Below are 20,939 nucleotides of genomic sequence, written 5' to 3' on the forward strand. Positions count from 1 at the left end.
TTACAGTGTTTTTTGCTTGCACGTAATTGGATGATTGGAAGCTTCACCTCATTCGCTAAGCTAAAGGAGACTTCCCTTGCAAAGCAAAGCCCATTAGGTCTGTTCTGTATGGGTTCAGCAGAGTTTTTCACATTCAGCATATGAAATGAGTTATGTTACAGCTGCATCAGTCAGGCAGGACTATAAAACCGTTATATATCACAGGCTCTGTACCCTAATCATCTGTTTAGCAATAAGACCATAACTTTGTAAAAATTCTTTCACCAACTCTCAGGCCTCGTACACACGACCGAGAAACTCGACGGGCGAAACACATCGTTTTCCTCGTTGAGTTCCTTGTTAGGCTGTCGAGGAACTCGACAAGCCAATTTTCTCCATTCCCGTCAAGGAAATAGAGAACTTGCTCTCTTTTTGGCTTGTCAAGTTTCTCGACAGTTTCCTCGACGAAAATGTACACACGACCAGTTTCCTCGGCAAAAAAAATTCTCCCAGCAAGTTTCTTGCTGGTTTTTGCCGAGAAACTCGGTCGTGTGTACGAGGCCTCAGGCCTTCCTCGACAGAATCCATCAAGAAACTTGGTGGCAGAGCTTTTTTGCCGAGGAAAACAGTCGTGTGTATGTTTGTGGATCTTGACGAGCAAAAAAGAGAACAAGTTCTCTTTTTTCTCGCCGGGAGTCTCAATTTCCTCGTCGTGTTGGTTTACGACGAGGAACACATTCGTGTGTATTCTTAGAAACCCGCGCATGCTCAGAATAAACTGTGAGACGGGAGCGCACCTTCGGTAAAAGTAGCTTTCTAATGGAGATAGCTCATTCATCACGCTGTAACAGACTGAAAAGCGCGAATCGTCTCTCACCAAACTTTTACTTAACACGCAGTAACATGAGATTAGTAAAAGCAGCCCCAAGGGTGGCGCCAGTGGAATCGAACTTCCCCTTTATAGTGCCGTTGTACGTGTTGTACGTCACCACGTTTGAGAACGACAAGATTTTGTCTTGACAGTGTGTACGCAAAAAAAGCTTGACAAGATTCTCGACAAGCCTGACAAGGAACTCGTAGAGGAAAACGATGTTTCATTTACCACGAGTTCCTCGGTCGTGTGTACGAGGCCTGAGGTCGTGTGTACGAGGCCTTATTCTTCTGCTTTGTCATACAACCATGGGGAAGACGAGCTTCTCCATTGATCCAACTATACTTCTGAGATAAGACTCAAAATAAAGACATAAAGTGACCCCTGTTGGCTACCATATATATTGCCAAGAGCCGGTTCACACTGGGGCAGCACGACTTGCCGAGCGACTTGGCAAGGCGATCTGCCCACGACTTCAGAAGCGACTTGCAAAATGACTTCTGTATTGAAGTCAATACAAGTTGCCCCAAAGTAGTTTCAGGAACCTTTTTCTAAGTCGGAGCGACTTGAGTCGCTCCTATTAGAACGGTTCCATAGTACAGAGCGGAGCGCGACTTGTCAGGTGACTAAGTCGCCTGACGAGTCGCCCCTGTGTGAACCGGCTCTAAGAGCAACATATATGGACATATTAGCAACATATATGGTAGCCAACAGGGGTCACTTTATGTGTTTATTTTGAGACCTTATCTCTGAAGTATAGTTGGATCAATGGAGAAGCTCGTCTTCCCCACTGTTGTTTGACAAAGCAGAAGAATGAGAGTTGATGAAAGAATTTTTACAAATTTAAGGTCTTATTGCTAAACAGATGATTAGGGTACAGATCATCTGTATTATAGGTATTGTTTGGTCTTGTGTTTCTCCTTCAATTATTTGGAGGAACTCCGCGGCGCGTACCCGTTGCGTTACTGGGAACATGATGCGCGTGCCCGGCGGCCACGATGGCCGCTGGGCACCCGCGATTGCCCAGTAACTGAGCAGGACCCTGGATCTCTGTGTGTAAACACAGAGATCCACGCCCTGTCAGGGAGAGGAGACCGATGCTGTGTCCCTTGTACATAGGAACACAGATCGGTCACCTCCCCAGTCACCCCCCTCCCCCTACAGTTAGAATCACTCACTAGGCTACACATTTAACCCCTTCCCCGCCCCCTAGTGGTTAACCCCTTCCCTGTCAGTCACATTTATACAGTTATCATATTTATAGCACTGTTCACTGTATAAATGTAAATGGTCCCAAAAATGTGTCAAAAGTGTCCGATGTGTCCGCTTTAATGTCGCAGTCCCAATAAAAAATTGCAGATCGCCGCCATTCCTAGTAAAAATAAAATAATACAAAATCATAATTATGTCCCCTATTTTGTAGGTGCTATAACTTTTGCGCAAACCAGTCACTATACGGTTATTGCGTTTTTTTTTTTTTTTACCAAAAATATGTAAAAGAATACGTATCGGTCTAAACTGAGAAAATGTTGTTTTTTTTTTTTTTTTTAATTGGATATTTATTATAGCAAAAAGGAAAAAATATTGTGTTTTTTTTCCGAAATCGACTCTCTTTTTTTGTTTATAGCCCAAAAATTAAAAACCGCACAGGCGATCAAATACCACCAAAAGAAAGCTCTATTTGTGGGAAAAAAAGGACGTCAATTTTGTTTGGGAGCCATGTCGCAAGACCGCGCAATTGTCAGTTAAAGCGACGCAGTGCCGGAAGCTGAAATCTCGCCTGGGCAGGAAGGGGGTATATGTGCCCAGTAAGCAAGTGGTTAATTAATCTACAGCATAAAAATAATTTGCTGAATTACAAATGATCAATTTAACTTATTACTTACCATTCTTATCTGAGTCCAAAGAAACATTACAAAGCCGTTGTTCAATGTCCCTCTAAAAAAAAAATATATTATTAAAATTGAACTTCATACAGATAAACACAACAATATAACAATTATTTAAAATATGTATTTTAAATGCAAGTGACATAAATGATATTGGGCTTTTGCAATCTCCAGTACAGCATAGACAGAACTCCTAGCCACTGCTCCTCTATACTGCATACTGTACTGCAAGGCTCGACAAATCCCGGTTGCCAGGTCGCCATGGTGACTAGAAATAGTGTCCTGGCGACTTGGCTTGGAAGGTGGGCAAAAAAAAATAAAAAAAATTTCTCTTCCTTGTGTGAGCTGGCGCCATCTGGTGGTGGCCGTTGGTACTACAAGTAAAGCATTACAAGTTAAACAGCAATTCTAATGTCATTTTTCACTACTTTCACTGCCATCTTCTTCCCTCTAATTAGAACCCCCAAACATTATATATATTTTTTATCCTAACACTCTAGAGAATAAAATGGCGATCGTTGAAATACTTTCTGTCACGCCGTATTTGCGCAGTGGTCTTACAAGCGCACTTTTTTGGGAAAAAATTACACTTTTTTTAATTAAAAAATAAGACAACAGTAAAGTTATCCCCATTTTTTTTATATTATGAAAGATAATGTTACGCCGAGTAAATTCATACCCAACATGTCACGCTTCAAAATTGCGTCCGCTCGTGGAATGCCGACAAACTTTTACCCTTTAAAATCTTCATAGGCGACGTTTAAAAAAATCTACAGGTTGCATGTTTTGAGTTACAGAGGAGGTCTAGGTCTAGAATTATTGCTCTCGCTCTACCAATCGCGGCGATACCTCACATGTGTGGTTTGAACACCGTTTACATATGCGGGCGCTGCTCACGTATGTGTTCGCTTCTGCGCGCAAGCTCGTCGGGACGGGGTGCGTTTTCTGGCTCCTAACTTTTTTAGCTGGCTCCTAGATTCCAAGCAAATTTGTCAAACCCTGCTGTACTGTATGTCACATGACACAGAACATACAGGCAGCGTGAGTAAAATAAGGACCAATACGTGTGCTGTTGCTCCTTCGTCGTCCAATTAGGAGCCCTATGTTGTGTTCAAACTCTGCTGCTGAAGTGAATGTGGGGAATCTGGCTGTACAGTTTGACAGGGGTACCGCAAGATCACAATACTATGTGAACCGGATTACAAATCCTCTGGCAGGTAAATGCCTAGGAATTTGGCTACAAGGATGTAGGTGAGGCGTTTCTGCATTAAAGATAAGAAATAAATGTTTTGTTGCATCCAATTTATTGTTGGCCAGAACTCACCGATTCTTGTATGTTGATAAATGGGGTGGAACGCTCAACATCTGGACTAATACGCAGTCTGTAGTCATCATGCATCTCATTGTGAAAATTTTCAACTGTTAGAAAAAAACACATTTAGATGAAATATTTATATATAAATATATATATACACTAGGCTATTAGCACCTTGTAAGTGATGTAGTAAAGTAAATCTTTGTAAATGAAAAATCAGTTTAATAAAGTAAAAATAATAAAGGAGGTCAAATAACTGTCAGGAGTATAAATAAACTGAACAATTTTAAAAGATGCTGTATTTACATCAAAGTGTATTTAAACCAAAGAACAAAGAACTGATAGCATTGCAGCCTACCAGTCCTAAAGACCCAGGGGCAGATCCTCATACATTTGCATGGGCACAGCGTATGTGAGATGCGCTACGCCGCTGTAACTTACTTTGCAAATGTTTGAATCCTGAAAGAATTTGCGCCGTAAGTTACGGCGGCGTAGTGTATTTCTCGCGGCGTAAGGGCGGGGAATTCAAATGCGGCGAGTAGGGGGCGTGTTTCATTTAAATGAAGCGCGTCCCCGCGCCGAACGAACTGTGCATGCCCCGTCCGTCAAAACTCCCAGGGTGCATTGCTCCAAATGACGTTGCAAGGACGTCATTGTTTTCTTCGTGAACGTAAATGGCGTCCAGCCCCATTCACGGACGACTTACGCAAACAACGTAACATTTTCAAAATTATACGTGGGAACGACGGCCATACTTAACATTGAGTACGCCACCAGATAGCAGCTTTAACTATACGCGTGAAAAAGCCGAACGGAAACGACGTAAAAGAATGCGACGGCCACTCGTACGTTCGTGGATCGTCGGAAAAAGCTAATTTGCATACTGGACGCGGATTACGACGTGAACACCACCCAGCGGCCGCCGGAAAATTGCATCTTAGTTTCGACGGCGTACTAAGGCGTACGCCTGTCGGATCTAACACAGATGCCGTCGTATCTTGTTTGGTGGATACCAAAACCAAGATACGACGAGCAAAATTTGCGGCGTATCAACAGATACACCGGCGTAATTTCTTTGAGGATCTGCCCCCCAGTTTCCCCATTCACACACAATGTGGATAGGGGAATTCTTTCCTCTGAGCCTTTGTATTCTGGCAGTGAGGAAAGTTCCCTGCCATCAGAATACATCAGTGCTGACAGATATGGCCAGCAGCACTGATCAGGAAAAAACAGACAGGCTGGTTGTACAGAATGTAATCGTTGGCTGCGGGGTATCATGGAGTGTTTACTAGCAAATGTATTTTCACAGTTTGATGATTTCCTACAACCGCTTCCTGTCTACATACATATACTCCAGCCAGGGCCGCCATCAGGAATTATGGGGCCCCTTACACAGCTTCAGGCATGGCCCCCCTGGAGCAGAGAAAACCGGGGGGGGGAGGGGCGCCGCAAATTGAGAAGGTGGGGGCCCTTTACAAAAAAAAGAATAAAGAAAAATATACCGTTTTTATCGGCGTATATCGCGCACTTTTTTGCCCTGAAAATCAGGGCAAAATCGTGGGTGCGTGATGTACGCCGATACCTGCTTCCCGCACCTAGTTTGAATGCCTGCGCCGCAATATACAGAGCGCAGTACACTCGGGTACATTCGGCCAGGGTCTGCTTCAATCGTAGTCACGCTCTGTGACGTTTATGCGTGAGAAGCTGAGCCTGGCCGAATATACGCGAGTGTACTGCGCTCGATATACGTCGGCGGAGGCTTCAAACTGAAGCGGGGATTCGCCATTCGCCATGAAGACAGCGCGGGAGAAGCCGGGAGGACACCACCGAGGCCCGCAGACGGACGCCGGACCAGACGAGGCCGCCGATGGACGCCGGGCAAGACACCAAAACTGTAAGTATTAAAATGTAATAACATTTTTTTTACAGGAAAAAGAGGTCAAAATTAGGGGTGCGGGCTATACGCCGGAGCGTGCAGTACCCCGATAAATACAGTATATAAAAAAAGGGGGTAGCCATCCGGGGGCCCTGGGGACCTCTGGGCCCTTTAATAAAAAGAAAAAAAAGAAATACAAAATATATATAAAAAAATATATATGTTTATTTTTTTTTAAAAGGGGGGTTGCCATCTGGGGCTCTGTCAGGCCTTTAATAGTATATATATATATATATCAGTATATATATAAAAAGAAATTACAAAAAAAGGGGGGTTGCTATCCGGGGTACTGGGGACCTCTGGGTCCTTTAATAATAATAATAATATAATATATATATATATATATATATATATATATATATATAAATATGTGTTTGGCTGCGTTTGTTTTGAACAGTGGCTGCGTTTGATGGCACAGTGGCGACAATTGATGGCACAGTGGCTGCGTTTGATGGCATGGCACAGTGGCGACAATTGATGGCACAGTGGCTGCGTTTGATGGCATGGCACAGTGGTGACAATTGACGGGCACAGTGTCGATAAATGATAGCACAGTGGCTGCGTTTGATGGCATGACACAGTAGCGACAATTGATGGCACAGTGTCGACAATTGATGGCACAGTGGCTGCATTTGATGGCACAGTTGCTGCATTTGATGGCACAGTGGCTGATTTGATGGGCACAGTGGTTGCGTTTGATGGGAACAGTGGCTGCGTTTGATGGGCACAGTGGCTGCAATTGATGGGCACAGTGGCTACGTTTGATGGGCACAGTTAGGCTGCAATTGTTTTTTTTTTTTCGTTTGTTTGCCCCCCCACAAAAATTTGAGCACCAGCCGCCACTGCTAGAAGATATATAATACATACTGTATATAACATTGACACACTGAAAATGTATACAATGCACAGTATAGTTCCCCCGGAATGCTTTTGTAAAACAAACATACCTTCAGTGGGTGAATGAGATACAGCAGAAGGATCTACAGCTGTGGGACAATCATCATGGACCCCATTGAACTTGAATATCTTATGGGGATCATGTGGATCGGTTGAATTATCGCTAACTTCAGTGAACATTTTCTGTTGGTCTCTGCAGTAGACAGACTTTAATGCACAGCGAAAGTTGGTTTTATACATAGGTTGGTCCTCACACACTGGATTATACTTCCCGCTCTGAATAGCCCATGCCTGTAAAATGGGAAAAAAAATTGTGATATTGGAAAGAGTGAAATAAAGAAAGAACCTGGGTAGCTTAAATGTGTAGCAGAACTTCTGGCTCTTATGTGATTTGTCAACCTGGTCGAATAAAAGTTCCCTCTGCTGGCCAATGTGATGCTGACTCCTAGTCATTGCTGGACACATTAGTGTCAAAGGGTCAGAGGAGAATATACAGTGGCCAGTGAGGGGTGCATTTTTCCACAAACGTGGAAGTGTGGAACTGGATTGGCAATGCATAGAAATGCATTGCACTTCCCTACTAAATCAAAATGAATGGGACAGCAACACACCGCACTGTGCATTATATGTTGCCACACATTGGAGTAATGTGTAATAGAAGGTGTTCTTACTACGTGTTACCACCATGCACTAGTGTGACTGAGCCCTAAGAGAATTACAAGCATTGGTGATCGCTGTAGATCTGAGCGGGACATGCAAGGAAAATAAAAAACAGCATTTTTGCTTCCACATGATTGGATGATACAATTTCAGCGTTTCCCCTCAGATCTACAGCGACTGCACTTACAATGCAGAGTGGATTTCCCTAGTAAATCAACCCAATTATTCTGAGCTCTACACTGTTGAATTGCTGCATGCACTTTTTTGGTTCATTAAATGAATGGGCTTCCTTAATGCAACCTGCATTAATCCCAGTAACGTGGCACAACAGTGATAACTGGGCCTAAATAATTGGATTGCTATAACACAATGGACATTAGCGCACAAAATATTGCACACGTTAATGCTCCGTACAAAATATTGGCCTGACTGATGCCATCTTAGACACAGAACAATTACATTGGCATGCTGCACTTTGGAATATATTTTTTTAGGTGGGCTGGAGGAAATTTGTCTTTAAATTAATGATCATAAACATTTTTATTTATTTTTTCCTAAGTGAATGAAGAGCTAAATGCAAGTTGTGTTCACATAGATATCGAGCAAAATCCAAAATACTGGTGTCTCATACTGCTACCTGCCTTGAATATTGCATAATCCGTTTCATCGACCTTTCTTATGTTTAGGTGCTTCCAGGGCAAGCGGAAGAGTGTGCGGCTTTCATTCAACCAATGCACGCCTACATACTGGTTATGGTTGATCTGACGGAGGAGCCAAGGACCAAATCGTTCTTTATTGTGGCACCTGTGGTAAAACAGCAGTCATCATTATATTATATATAGAGTATGCTGTGTATCTATCTATCTATCTATCTATCTATCTCTCTATATATATATATATATTATATGTATCAAATACTGAAGAGGGTGTGGTGCACCACGGCAGGTGCAAGTGCAAAGCAATCAGCCCTTCCCAAGGGCCGTATATAGAGAAAAAGGAGATGTATTGCTGCACAAATAGAATATTTATGCAAGGTACCATGCATAACATGGAAAGTATGTAACTTTTTTCAATTTTTGTTTGCAGCAATCCCTCTCGTTTATATATATATATATATATATATATATATATATATGCTTTCTAAAAAAAAAAAAATAAAATTATATATATATATATATATATATATATATATATATAGGCATATCCCACTTTTAAGTACACAATGGGGTTTATTTACTAAAGCTGGAAAGTGAAATATCAGGCTCACTTCTGCATAGAAACCAATGAGCTTCCAGGTTTTATTACTAAAGCTTAACTGAACAAACTGAGGTTAGAAGCGCATTGGTTTCTATGCAGAAGTGAGCCTGATTTTGCACTTTTCAGCTTTAGTAAATAAACCCTATTGTCAGTGCCGATCCTGACCTCCCTGGGGCCCTAAGCAAAATGACATGTCACATTAAAGTTGAGAAGCGGGGGGGGGGGGGGGGGGTTGCCAAAATTGACATCACACATTAAAGTTGAGAAGGGGGGGGGGGGTATTCTGCTGTCGGAAATGACATCTTACATTACAGTAAAGTGAGAAAGAAGTGGGGGGTGCTGACTTCTTGCCTCTTCTCCCATGCAGCCAGCGAGTTGAGAAGCGGGATAAGGGGTCAAAAATTACTTCTGACCAGGCAGGGCTGTCTTTTCCATTGGGCACGCTGGGCAGTTGCCCGGGGGCCCCACTTGCCTGGGGGGCCCCCCATCGATGGTGGAGAGCAGCGGGTCAGAACTGTAGAACTGTATCGTGTCTACAGTCTCTGAGGAAGAGTCTGAAGAGGAGTCAAGAGTGGGAGCGCCTCCGGGATGGGGGTCACGGGAGAAGTCAGACATGAGGAGACAGTAGGATAAAACCAGAGCAGCCAAGCTGGAGCCACCTGACTGAGCCGTGCATGGTGCACCTGAGAGGAGGTCAGTGATAGCGCCGACAGGCCAGTCTAAGGGGCAGGTGGTTGCTGATGTAAGGGGGGAGTGAATACAAAAATATTAGTGACCCCCCCTTACCTTAGTGTATTTACTCTACGGAAGGTGGTCTCTGGTCACCAGAGTGCCCCACACATCAGAGTTCCTGGTGTTCCTCTTTACATCAGAGTCTGCAGGATTCCCCCGTACAGTGCAAGGACCCTGATGTAAGTGGGAACTCTGATGTAAAGAGAAAGCAGTGAACTCTGATATAAGGTAGTCTCTGGTCACCAGAGTCCCCCTCCACATCAGAGTTCCCCCTGACATCATGATCTGCAGCGTTCCCCTTTATATAAGAGTTCCCTTTCACTGTAAGGGGGAATCCTGCAGACTCTGATGTAAGATGAAACTCTGAGAAGGCTGGGTTATAGTAACCTAACCTTCATGTCAATGAAGAAATTTGTAAAACTGTAATTTTAGGTACTTTGTTTTGCAGTGCCAGTAAAATAAATGTGGTTCTGCCAGTAAATTTCATGATTTTTGTCAGTAAATTCTTGTGCACGATTGTGTAGACAGGGCCCCAGTGCACTGTATTGCCCGGGGGCCTATAATGCTCTTAAGATGCCACTGTGACCAGGTGGGGCCTCTAGTAATTTGGGGGGCCCTAAGCGGCTTGCATAGGCTTGCATAGGATGGATTGGCCCTGCCAATATATATATATTTTTATATATATATATATATATTTATATGGGCTGCGGGACTGGGCGTTCCTTCTTGATTGACAGTCTTCCGAGAGGCTTCCGACGGTTGCATCCATCGCGTCACGATTTTCCGAAAGAAGCCGAACGTCGGTGCGCAGGCGCAGTATAGAGCCGCACCGACGTTCGGCTTCTTTCGGCTACAAGTGACGCGATGGATGCGACCGTCGGAAGCCTCTCGGAAGACTGTCAATCAAGAAGGAAAGCCCGCTCCCGAAGACCCATACCTGGAAGCGACGGAAGAAGATGCATCTCGAAAACGGGTAAGTACGGATCATATTTTAAAACAAATAGCCGATTCCCCTAGACACAACGAGCAGGAATCTAAGGGGAAAAGAGGAAAAAAAAAGGAATTGGGTGAACTCCCGCTTTAAAAGCGGGGTATGCCTGTATATATTATATATATATATATATATATATATATATAAAAACAAAAATAGTTCAACCTGCAGCACCTTGTATATTTGTTAGGAGAGTAAAAAAAAATCATCAAGGAGACATCAACAAAAAATACAATGTTTCGGGTCTATTATCCTCCCTGGCGGTATGATTCTTTCAGATTTTTAATGCTGAAAGCGGTACAATTATTTTTCATGGAAATTTGGCGTTTTACATTGTAGGCCTGTAATTCTTAGGAATAACTCACTTAAATCTGTCCAAACAAGAGTCTAGTAGACATCCCGGGTATGATAAAATTTGAAACACAAAATCATAAATTATAATATAATAACTAAAAATAATTATAAAAAATAATAATAATAAAATGAAATTTCCCACTATTCACCATCGCTCAATTCTGCACGCGTTCTTATTTACTATCGCTGTTTTTTCGCTGGTCTCAAACCACTTTTGACATAAAGGGACTGTGATGCAATTGCCTATATATGCTCCAGTTTAATTCTCCCTGCTAATTTAATGCTGTGGGTTAGAGGTAACAGGTGTTTTCATGTGTGACTCATCTCTCTGTGAACACTGTTCATATGTTATATAAGGCTAGCTTTTGAAAGGCCTTTAATTGTGTGATAACACTGTCTAAAAACCTATTGATGCTCAGAGGTGTTAATAGGTGTCAAACTGGATGCAGACGAAACGTCTGCCTAGGAAACTCAAGGGTGTGAAGGTGGTTTGTTGTTATGCTGTTTAAGGAATGTGCAGTGATTAGACATGAAAATTATCGGTCGGTGCCGACCTGTCTAGAATGTTTTAGTAATTAGCCTTAGTGTGTGATTAGGGGGGGTGGAGATCTCATTGTTGCTTCAATGTCTTGGACTGTATAAAAAGCTGAGAAGAAAACCATTAAAGTGTGTTGTTCCAGCAGTAAGCTTGTCTCATGTGTGGCTTTCTGGGCGACTACAGGAATATTCCTCCTCATGGAATATTGGGGTGATTTTCGTTATGGGAAGAAGGGAACGTTGATGGGGATATCATTGTAATACCGTCACAGGGACACTTTTTGGTTGCTAAAGACGATCTCCAGTTTCCAGGCAGAAAAAAAATGTTTTTATTATATAAAAGTACATGCAGGTCGCTGGACAGACCACTAGGGACAAAGGGGATGTGTAATTATTTTGTACAGTACTGTAACCTGTAATATTACAGTATACTGTATGTATTGTGTGTTTTTACTTTTTTTTTATTTTGCGCCGATCTCCGCCCCCGTGCGTCGTAACATCGCAGGGAACGGAGCTCGGCGGCACTCGGGGCACTGTGTGAATCGAGCGAGGAGACAGCTCGCTCACACAGCGGGGAGACATCGCAGGATCCAGGGGACAAGGTAAGTAACTTTGCCTGGATCCTGCAATGCGATCCCGAGTCTGGCTCGGGGATACTGCTAATGGTACTGAAATTCCACCCCGAGCCAGACTCGGGAATACCGCTAGGCAGATTAAGATCCTTCATCAGGTATAGCAAGAATAAAAATCAGGTTCTGATCACATTCATTATACAGCAAATTCTCTCATTGACTGGAAATTAGCAACCCTTGGATAGTCTTCACTTAAAGTGATTGTAAAGTTTAATTTTATTTTTAAATAACAATCATGTTATATTTACCTGCTCTGTTGCAGTTGGTTTTGCACAGAGCAGCCTAGATCCTCCTCTTCTCTGGTCCCTTTTCGGCGCTCCTGGCCCCTCCCTTCTGTTGAGTGCCCACACAGCAAGCAGCTTGCTATGGGGGCACCTGAGCCGAGTCACAGCTCCCTGTGTCCATTCATTTCCCCCCTCTCTCCTGATTGGCTTAATGATTTTGATTGACAGCAGCGGGAGTCAATCGCATTGCACTGCTGTCTCAGCCAATGAGGAGGGTCATCCCGGAGAGCTCAGACACTCCTGCAACATCGCTCGATAAGGATGTGCTCGTGTAAGTTATTAGGGGGGCTGAAGGGAGTCACTGCACACTTAAGGTTTTTTTATCTTAATGCATAGAATGCACTAAAATAAAAACTTCTGCCTTCACAATCCTTTAACCACTTCAGCCCCGGAAGGTTTTACCCCCTTCATGACCAGAGCACTTTTTTCAATTTGGCACTGCACTGTTTTTAACTGGTAATTGCGCGGTCATGCAACACTGTAACCAAATGAAATTTGAGTCCTTTTTTCCCCACAAATAGAGCTTTCTTTTGTTGCTATTTGATTAACACTGGGATTTTTATTATTTACTTTTATAGCTGTATCCATCTTTTTATGCTTGGATTCAGCGAGGGAACTGCTCATGGATCCCTTGCTGAACACAACATGTGAAAGAACCCCAATGGCATATGGCCAGCTTATGTGTTACTTTACTGGAGCAGAGAGAAAGCTGATCTCCCTTTTCAGCCAGAGCTGTTCTGTGTAGTAAAGCTGTGTAAATCTAAGGACTGGATGGACAGGAATACAAATCCTTTGGCAGGTAAAATATGTATTATATATGTATTTTATCTGTGTGTATAGCCATTAGCCTGGAGTTCAGCTTTATAAAAATTCAGTAGTGGTCATACTATACTTGAAGAATTCTTACTAGAGTTCCAATAAGACTCACCTTATAGGCATTGTTCTTTGGTGTTGAGAACACAAATATAACGCGTAAGCCTACTGGATATAAAAGGAGAAACATACATAATTATAAGCATAGGACAGAGCAAAATAATTTTTCATTAAAATTCTAATGATATCAGCCATAGAGGGGGTGCAATGGGTGCCTATTTTGGTATGTAATGTTGCTTGGTATACCGTACTTTAACAGCAAATAACAATATGCAAACGATATATCTGTACAACACATAGGATCTTACTTATGGCACAATATGCTGAACATTTGCTACATGTTGGCTGTCAAAAGCTTGTTACATCACCCAACATTTAAAAAACAAGATTCCCATTTTCACTCGCCAGTGTATTCTCTCAATAAAGGCTTTTTCTCTATGAAAAATTATTCTATGATTCTGACATTCTTTAATAAGAAATGCAGGTTGTAGTGAGATGTGCAGTTGCATATTATTTGCACTTGCTTGTTTAAGATTAATATTTTCCATACTAAAAGTGAAGATTCTTTATGAAAGACAAAAGGTGAATGTGATCAAATCTGGTTAGAGAGACTGATTTACTAAAGGAGTTGAAAACCTTCACTCAAAAAATATGTGTGAATATTTACTTTGATTATGAAGTACTGAAAATCGACTTCCTGATCACTGGAAATACTCATGTGCAGATGCTTCTTACATGATTGGATAATTAAAGTGAATGTTCACACCATTTTTGGAGTGAAGAGTCCCAACTCCTTTTGTAAATTAGCCCAAGTGTAGCTCGATTCACCTCTTTTTTTTGTAACAATACCTATAAATGTCCCATAGGTGGCGCTATACTGCACATTAAACCTCACTGACCAATAACATAAATGGGAGCAGAAGATCTATGGGATCAATGTTTGCTACTAGTAGTGAGGAATCAATATTACATACTAGAGAAAGATCTCAGAAACTCCCAGATTCTCCCGTTTACAAGATGATCACATGATTACTTGTACATTTTATATATAATTGAGATACCTATTATAGTGGGAATAAACGATTATGGGAATATATGTTATTATTAAAATGAAAAGGTCTCATGCCATCACATATCCCAATAATAAGAATACCATCCCTCCTTTTTAGAACAGTGGACGGATCCTTGAAAATCCCACTGTCCTGAAATGAGGAATAATCCTCTTATTTTTGGCATATGAGTTTTTTTTATTGTGTTAAGAACTAATTAGGTATTTTTGATCCTTTCTCACCATATCCTGTATGGTGATACAATCTTGTTGGATCCAAAACCCTACTCCACAGAAGCCATGGTTTCCATACACTGCATTGATAATGACCAAAAAGCATTAAACAGCTTTTGCATAAGTAGATTTAAATAGTCCCATGTACTGGCAGGAGTGTGGTCACTGTGCTGCTCAAATACTTTGCGCCATCCCAATACCATCTTCCAGAAACTGGACTCTGGTTGTGTGAGAATGCCACCCTATCAACTTCTATAGCATGAAAAATTCCTAAAATGTGTAATCTATAACTAAAGGCAAAACCTTTTTAGTTTTGGATAGAGTATCAGGCTTTATTGTGGTCTGTGCTCCCATTAGGGAGATTCATTCTCTCTATTTGTCCTGTTAACGGTTATCACTGAAAGTGAGAGAAAATCACAAATTTTGGGTTGTCACCAGCACAGTAGGGGACATCTTCCAATGGGAACACTAATTCTGGTGACAACAAGGGATTTTCCATATTAGGAGAGATTTTCTCTCACTTCCTGTTTGGCTATGGAACAGTATAGCCACATCCGTAAATTAAGGGAACAAGGAAAAAGGGGGTACCAAACTGGGTAAACCAAGGTCAGACTTTTTAGGCACAGTAAACAATGAGGAATATTTGAAAAAAGTAGACCGAACGTTTTGTCCGATGAAACCCGAAAAAGTTTGTCTGATGGAGCGTACACACGGTTGGACTATTTTGAAAACTTGCTAATTTTGAAGTTTGTTGGCAAAAAGCCTTTAGGCCCATTTCTAACAGTAAGCGGGCAAACGGGGTAGGCCCACATCTCCTCTGCGCACCATCCCCCGCTCAAGCAGAGAGCTTGTCCTTAGTATAGTCAAGGTAATTGTTAAAATCCCCAAACACCAAGACCGGTATGCCCGGGAAATTGACAATGAAGTCCGCCAATATTTTCAGGAGTCTAGCCGAGAAAGGTGGAGGAATGTATATCCCTGCCAGAATACATTTAGTCCCGACAAAACTGTCTCACAGCAAATTGAGGCATAGAAGTCGGGGGAAGGTGAGTCTCCTGCAGACATATGATATCCGCGTTCACCCGCTTGACCGTTCGGGGCACCACCAAGCGTTTGACAGGATTGTTCAAACCCTGGACATTCCAGGACATAATTCTGGTTATCTTAGACATTTTACCACATGAGTAGTCAAAGCAAGGATAACAATAATAGACCCATAATACTGTGAAGGATAAGAGCAGAATAGGCCTGGAAAAAATCTTTGCACCATTTCAAAAAATAAATAAAAGCAGAGCAAAATAAAGTGACAAAGTAGTTGCGGCAGTCCTAATGAGAGGCATGACACAAAATAGGCAGGTAGATTAGTCACGAGAGAGCCAGTGGTTCTAAGCAGCATTTGGGGCGTCAATAGTGGTGATCCCATGGTGGAGTATTCAAAAAGGTAGAAAAACAAAAAAAATAAAAACAAAGAGTAACAGGCCAACATGGCCAAACTTGTATGCCACAAGGCAATGGGAGGTCTGGACCAGACCATCTTGAGGGCAACAGTGGAAGCACACATAAGCATCTTAACTTCTCAACAGCTAGAACAAGTAGCCCCGGTGTTAGAAAGAGGTCCATACATCAACAGCTTCTCCGCCTTGACAAGTAGAAGTAAAGGAGCCATAGTATAGCAAATGTATCAGTACATTACCCATCAGGAGGAGCACAGAGCCGGTTGCGAGACTCCCGGATTGACTGTTCCTCCCGATCCAGCCACTGTGCGGCCGCAGAAGGTAAATCTAAGAAGTGAACTGAGCCCAGCGCTTCCACCCTGAGGCGGGATGGGTATAACATGGCGTATTTCAGATCCAGAGCTCTGAGACGACGTTTAACATCTAGGAATTTTGCACGTTGTTTCTGCAGCTCAGCAGAGAAATCAGGGAAGAAAGATATCTTGGTATTATCAACTTTCAAGGCCTCTGACTTAATCCTGGCATTGTGTAGTATAGCATCCCTGTCCTTATAATGAAAAAGCTTGAAAAGAAAGGGTTTTGGAGGAGCCCCCGGTAGTGGAGGCCTAGCAGGGACTCTGTGTGCCCTTTCCACAGAAAACATTGGAGTGAACACCTCCTTTCCAAATGCAGCCACCAGCCAGTTTTCAATGTATTTTGCAGGATTCTTCCCCTCCGCTCTCTCAGGCAGCCCAACCAGTCTAATGTTGTACCTTCTCATTCTATTCTCCAATTCCTCTAAACGAGAGGAGTGCTGTGTGAGGAGATGGTTGTTGTATGTGAGATCCCTCTGCATGGGCGCCATGTCATCTTCAATAAAGCCCACTCTCCCTTCCACTGCAGAGGTTCTCTCCCTCAGCTTCTGGGTATCTTGTCTCATAAAGGAGATTTCTGCCTTCACCCCTTTAATGTCAGCAGTTAGGGATGTTAGGGATGTATTGCAGGTGTGTATTGCCACAAAAATGTCTCTGAGTGAGGGTTCGCCATCAGCATTAGGACTAGTGGGGGCATGAGGCCTAGTGGAGCTGCCTTCAGGAGTACTCACTGCGCTCCATGGGAACCCCAATCCACCCGCATCCTCCAGGGGGACTGTGTCATTGGCATCCGACGTGCCACCGGGTGAGTCTCCAGGCACTCAGGACTGAGCGTTGAGGTCCGCAGCTAGCGACATGGAGAAAAGTTTCTCCGCTCCCTCCCTGTGTCTTTTCTTAGCCGTTTGTTGGGCCAGGGCCCCATTTTGGGCCATGCTGTATGCGGTCCGCGTATTGCTTCTTTGCGGCGGACATCTGGCAAGTATCGGGCCTGGGGAGGTAGCGAGAGACTCGGGGGACCCTCCAGCAGCCAGCGGGCGGTAAAAGCAGGTAAACCGGGTAGTAGATCAGGATGAGTTAGCGGAGATTCGGCAGAGCGAGCTGAAGGTGCTTTCCGGCTACATCCGCTGCCTGGCCACGCCCCGGATAGAATGTCTTTGACAGCTCTGTCACTTTGCTGGGAGCGTGCAGTGAGCACTTTCTCATTCCGCAGCCCATAGACTGAATACTTGATTATTACACAATAGGATATAAATATCCCCATGTGGGAGTATGATCACTGTGCTGCTCAAATACTTTGTGGCATTTCAGTTAATACCATATTTAAGAAATTTTACTCTAAATGATCAAATATTCTGTGCTATAGCGTTACGTTGGTGGTTAAAACTGTAAATCTTGTATGAATGCAGTGTGAATTTTGGGTGAAAACATTGATAAACAGAGCCCTATATGTTCACCCATTCTCCTTTTGTATTCTGACAGAGTTAATGGAAAAACTTGTCTCTTCTGTGAAATCGAAAGAATCTGAATTTGGCAAGAGACATGGGCGGTTTCCAAGAGTATGAGTAACCGGCAATGAATCCGCAGCCCTGTGGTAAGAATCCATGGTATTTGATGTTCATGGTAATAGAGTACTTATACATGTCAGACCAGACTCACCCAACAAATGTATGGACATGCTTATTTGTCATGCTTTATATTTACATGGTCAGGCCACTAAAAATAGCTTAGATTTGGTTAAGTGCGAATCCAACCAAGAACATTTCCCAGTAGTTTTTGGATTAAGTGGGGAAAGGTGAAACCCTATGCTGGATTTTCCTAGCTGTCTTATGTCCCCCTTGGGAATTTTCACTTACCTTCTGTTCTTGCGAATACCAGATTTGGTAAGATCTATTCAATATGGTCCATTAGATCTAGAGTTCCTGTAGATGATCTTTAGGTCCACAAGATCTATAGGTTCAATAGGTCTATAAAATTCAGTAGATCTACAGAGGCAAAAAGATCTCTAGGTCTGGTATATCTATAGGTTCCACACGATCTAATAAGCCCCATGTGATCTATAGGTCCAGAAGATAATCTATAGGTCCACTTGAGCTATAGATCCGGTAGATGATCTATAAGGTCCAGTAGATCTATAGGGTCCACAAGATCTATAGGTCCAGTAGATCAGTGGTCATCAACCCTGTCCTCGGGGCCCACTAACATGCCAGGTTTGCAAGATAACTGAAATACAGTAAAACCTTGGTTTGAGAGCGTTTTGCAAGACAAGCAAAATGTTTTAATATATTTTGCCTTGATATACAAGCAATGTCTTGATATAAGAGTAGCGTCATGTCACAACAGAGTATAAAAAAGAAGAGAGGAGACTCTAAAAGTGTAGCAATATGGTTACATTTAATGAAGGTACAACATTTAGCAACTTATTGCTACACTTAGAGGCGCCTCTCTTCTCTTTTATACTCTGTAAACAAATGCTTTGATATACAAGTGCTTTGGATTACAAGCATGTTTCTGGAACAAATTATGCTCGCAAACTAAGGTTTTACTGTACATCAGAGGTGATATAATTTGCTACTCAGTGATTGCAGTATTCTAGTCTGCATCTCCCCAAGGTAATACATAAAACCTGGCCTGTTAGTGGGTCCTGAGGACAGGGTTGATGACCACTGCAGTAGATAATCTACAGGTCTAGTAGATCTATAGGTCCAATAAATGTATATGTTCTACAAGATCTATAGGTCCAGTAGATAATCTATGAGTCCAGAAAATTATCATAATGTCTAGTACAGGGGTGTCAAACTGGCGGCCCTCCAGCTGTTCCGAAACTACAAGTCCCATCATGCCTCTGCCTGTGGGAGTCATGCTTGTAACTGTTAGCCTTGCAATGCCTCATGGGACTTGTAGTTTTGCAACAGCTGGAGGGCCGCCAGTTTGACACCCCTGGTCTAGTAGATCTATAGGTTCATTAAATCTATTGATCCAGTAGATGATCCAGGGTCCACAACATCTATATGTCCGATATGTCTATAGGGTCCACAAGATCTATAGCTCAAGTAGATGGTCTAAAGGGGCCATAAGATATATGGGGTCCAGTATATAATCTATAGGGTCCATATAAAGCTTTAAGTTCAGAAGATCTATAGGGCCAGTAGATGATCTCTAGGGTCCAGTAGTTGCCCAATAGCTGACCACACTGAAGATAAGCTACCTAAACTACCCTCTATATTGGTGTAAACATGATCTCTAGGCTGTTCATAGGGTGGATAGAGTTGTGTCTAAGAAGGGTCAGGCTGAACTGCACAACCAACTGTCCTCTGAAATCTTAAGGATAAAAAAAGTTTTACCTGATAAAAAATATATGCAATTGCTCTCAAAAACCCCCTGTAATCACAACACTCCTGGCAGAAAGCACAGGCAGGTCCCAGGTTCCTGACAATACTCTGCAGGCTACACTGGGGTCAAGCAATCCTGGTCTAGGACCCACCCTCAGCCCATGATTGGACAATAAGGTAGCAGAGCACATTGGACACTTTATTTAAGCCTATGCACCGTGCTGTTATGCATAGACTTCAATGAAATGTACCGTAATTTTCTGACTCGTGCAATGTGTTGTAGAATAGTAGAGAGCAACTGCGCTATGTTAAATAAATGAATGAAACCTATATTGGATTGATAAGCAGCGACTAATCTGTAAACAACAGTGTGCAAAAATGGAAAATAAATAGTTGCACTAAACTAAGGATATACTACCACTAAGGGAGCGTATCAAACACACATATTAACCTGTGACGTAAAACATATGTGCCTAATAATAAATAAAACATAAACATGTATTATTGAGAAATTACTAGCACCAAAAAATAAAGTATAAATACATATATCACCATTTGGTGGATGGCGTGAAGTTTAACACATGTGCTCTGTATGTATAATTAACAGAGATAGACCTAATTCATCCGTGGATGAATTAAACAATAAGATAAAGAAAAAATTAAAAAGTAGTGAGTCCAGAAATGGATGTAAGGAAAGTCCATAAATTGGTGTGACTACATAAACACCCGTGCAGTTCCAATTAACTGTTTCCGTGATGCCATGAAGACCCAATGTGAATCCACCACCAGTCAAATAATCTGCTTACCAGATTAAAAGGTCCTAATGGACCAGATACAGCATATAAGAATCCAGCAGGAAACTGATAACCACTGTGGCCCAGATCCACAAAGAAATTACGCCGGCGTATCTATTGATACGCCGCGTAATTACTAAGATGCCCCGTCGTATATTTGTTTTGTATCCACAAAACAAGATACGACTGAATGTGGGCTGGATCCGACTGGCGTACGTCTTAGTACGCCGTCGGATCTTAGGTGCATATTTCCGCAGGCCGCTAGGTGGCGCTTCCTTCGATTTCCGCGTCGAGTATGCAAATTAGATAGATACGCCAATCCACAACCGTACGCCCGCCAGGCGTTTTTTTTACGTCGTTTACGTAAGGCTTTTTTCGGCGTAACGTTACCCCTGCTCTATGAGGCGTACGCAATGTTAAGTATTGACGTCGGTCCAGCGTTGAATTTTCTGTTGTGTACGTCGTTTGCGTAAAACGTTCGCGAATAGGGCTTTGCGTAGAATTACGTTCACGTCGAAAG

The 20,939-nt window shown here is 42.5% G+C and overlaps 1 protein-coding gene and 1 long non-coding RNA gene across 3 annotated transcripts in view; one reads left to right on the forward strand and one right to left on the reverse strand.

Annotated features, from left to right (window-relative positions):
- The window catches only part of IRF7 (interferon regulatory factor 7), a 62,522-nt gene that overhangs the window by 35,695 nt on the left and 5,888 nt on the right, over positions 1-20,939 (reverse strand). Inside the window, exons 2-6 of one of the 2 annotated variants that reach the window (XM_040328616.1) lie at positions 13,263-13,315; positions 8,189-8,351; positions 6,938-7,178; positions 4,064-4,158; positions 2,737-2,788 (exon numbers count right to left, since the gene is read on the reverse strand). In XM_040328616.1, the coding sequence (XP_040184550.1) occupies positions 2,737-2,788; positions 4,064-4,158; positions 6,938-7,178; positions 8,189-8,351; positions 13,263-13,273 (562 nt within the window). In that variant the 5' untranslated portion in view covers positions 13,274-13,315. Of the gene's footprint in view, positions 1-2,736; positions 2,789-4,063; positions 4,159-6,937; positions 7,179-8,188; positions 8,352-13,262; positions 13,427-20,939 lie in introns of those variants that run through there. The other variant, XM_040328617.1, reaches the window with a different exon arrangement.
- LOC120917371 overlaps positions 8,278-20,939 on the forward strand; it is a 38,716-nt gene continuing 26,054 nt past the window's right edge. Inside the window, exons 1-2 of the long non-coding RNA XR_005744191.1 lie at positions 8,278-8,356; positions 17,776-17,887. This is a non-coding gene — a long non-coding RNA (uncharacterized LOC120917371). The remainder of the gene's footprint in view (positions 8,357-17,775; positions 17,888-20,939) is intronic.

This window comes from Rana temporaria, chromosome 11 (assembly GCF_905171775.1).
Source record: "Rana temporaria chromosome 11, aRanTem1.1, whole genome shotgun sequence".
NCBI classification, from domain to species: domain Eukaryota; kingdom Metazoa; phylum Chordata; class Amphibia; order Anura; family Ranidae; genus Rana; species Rana temporaria.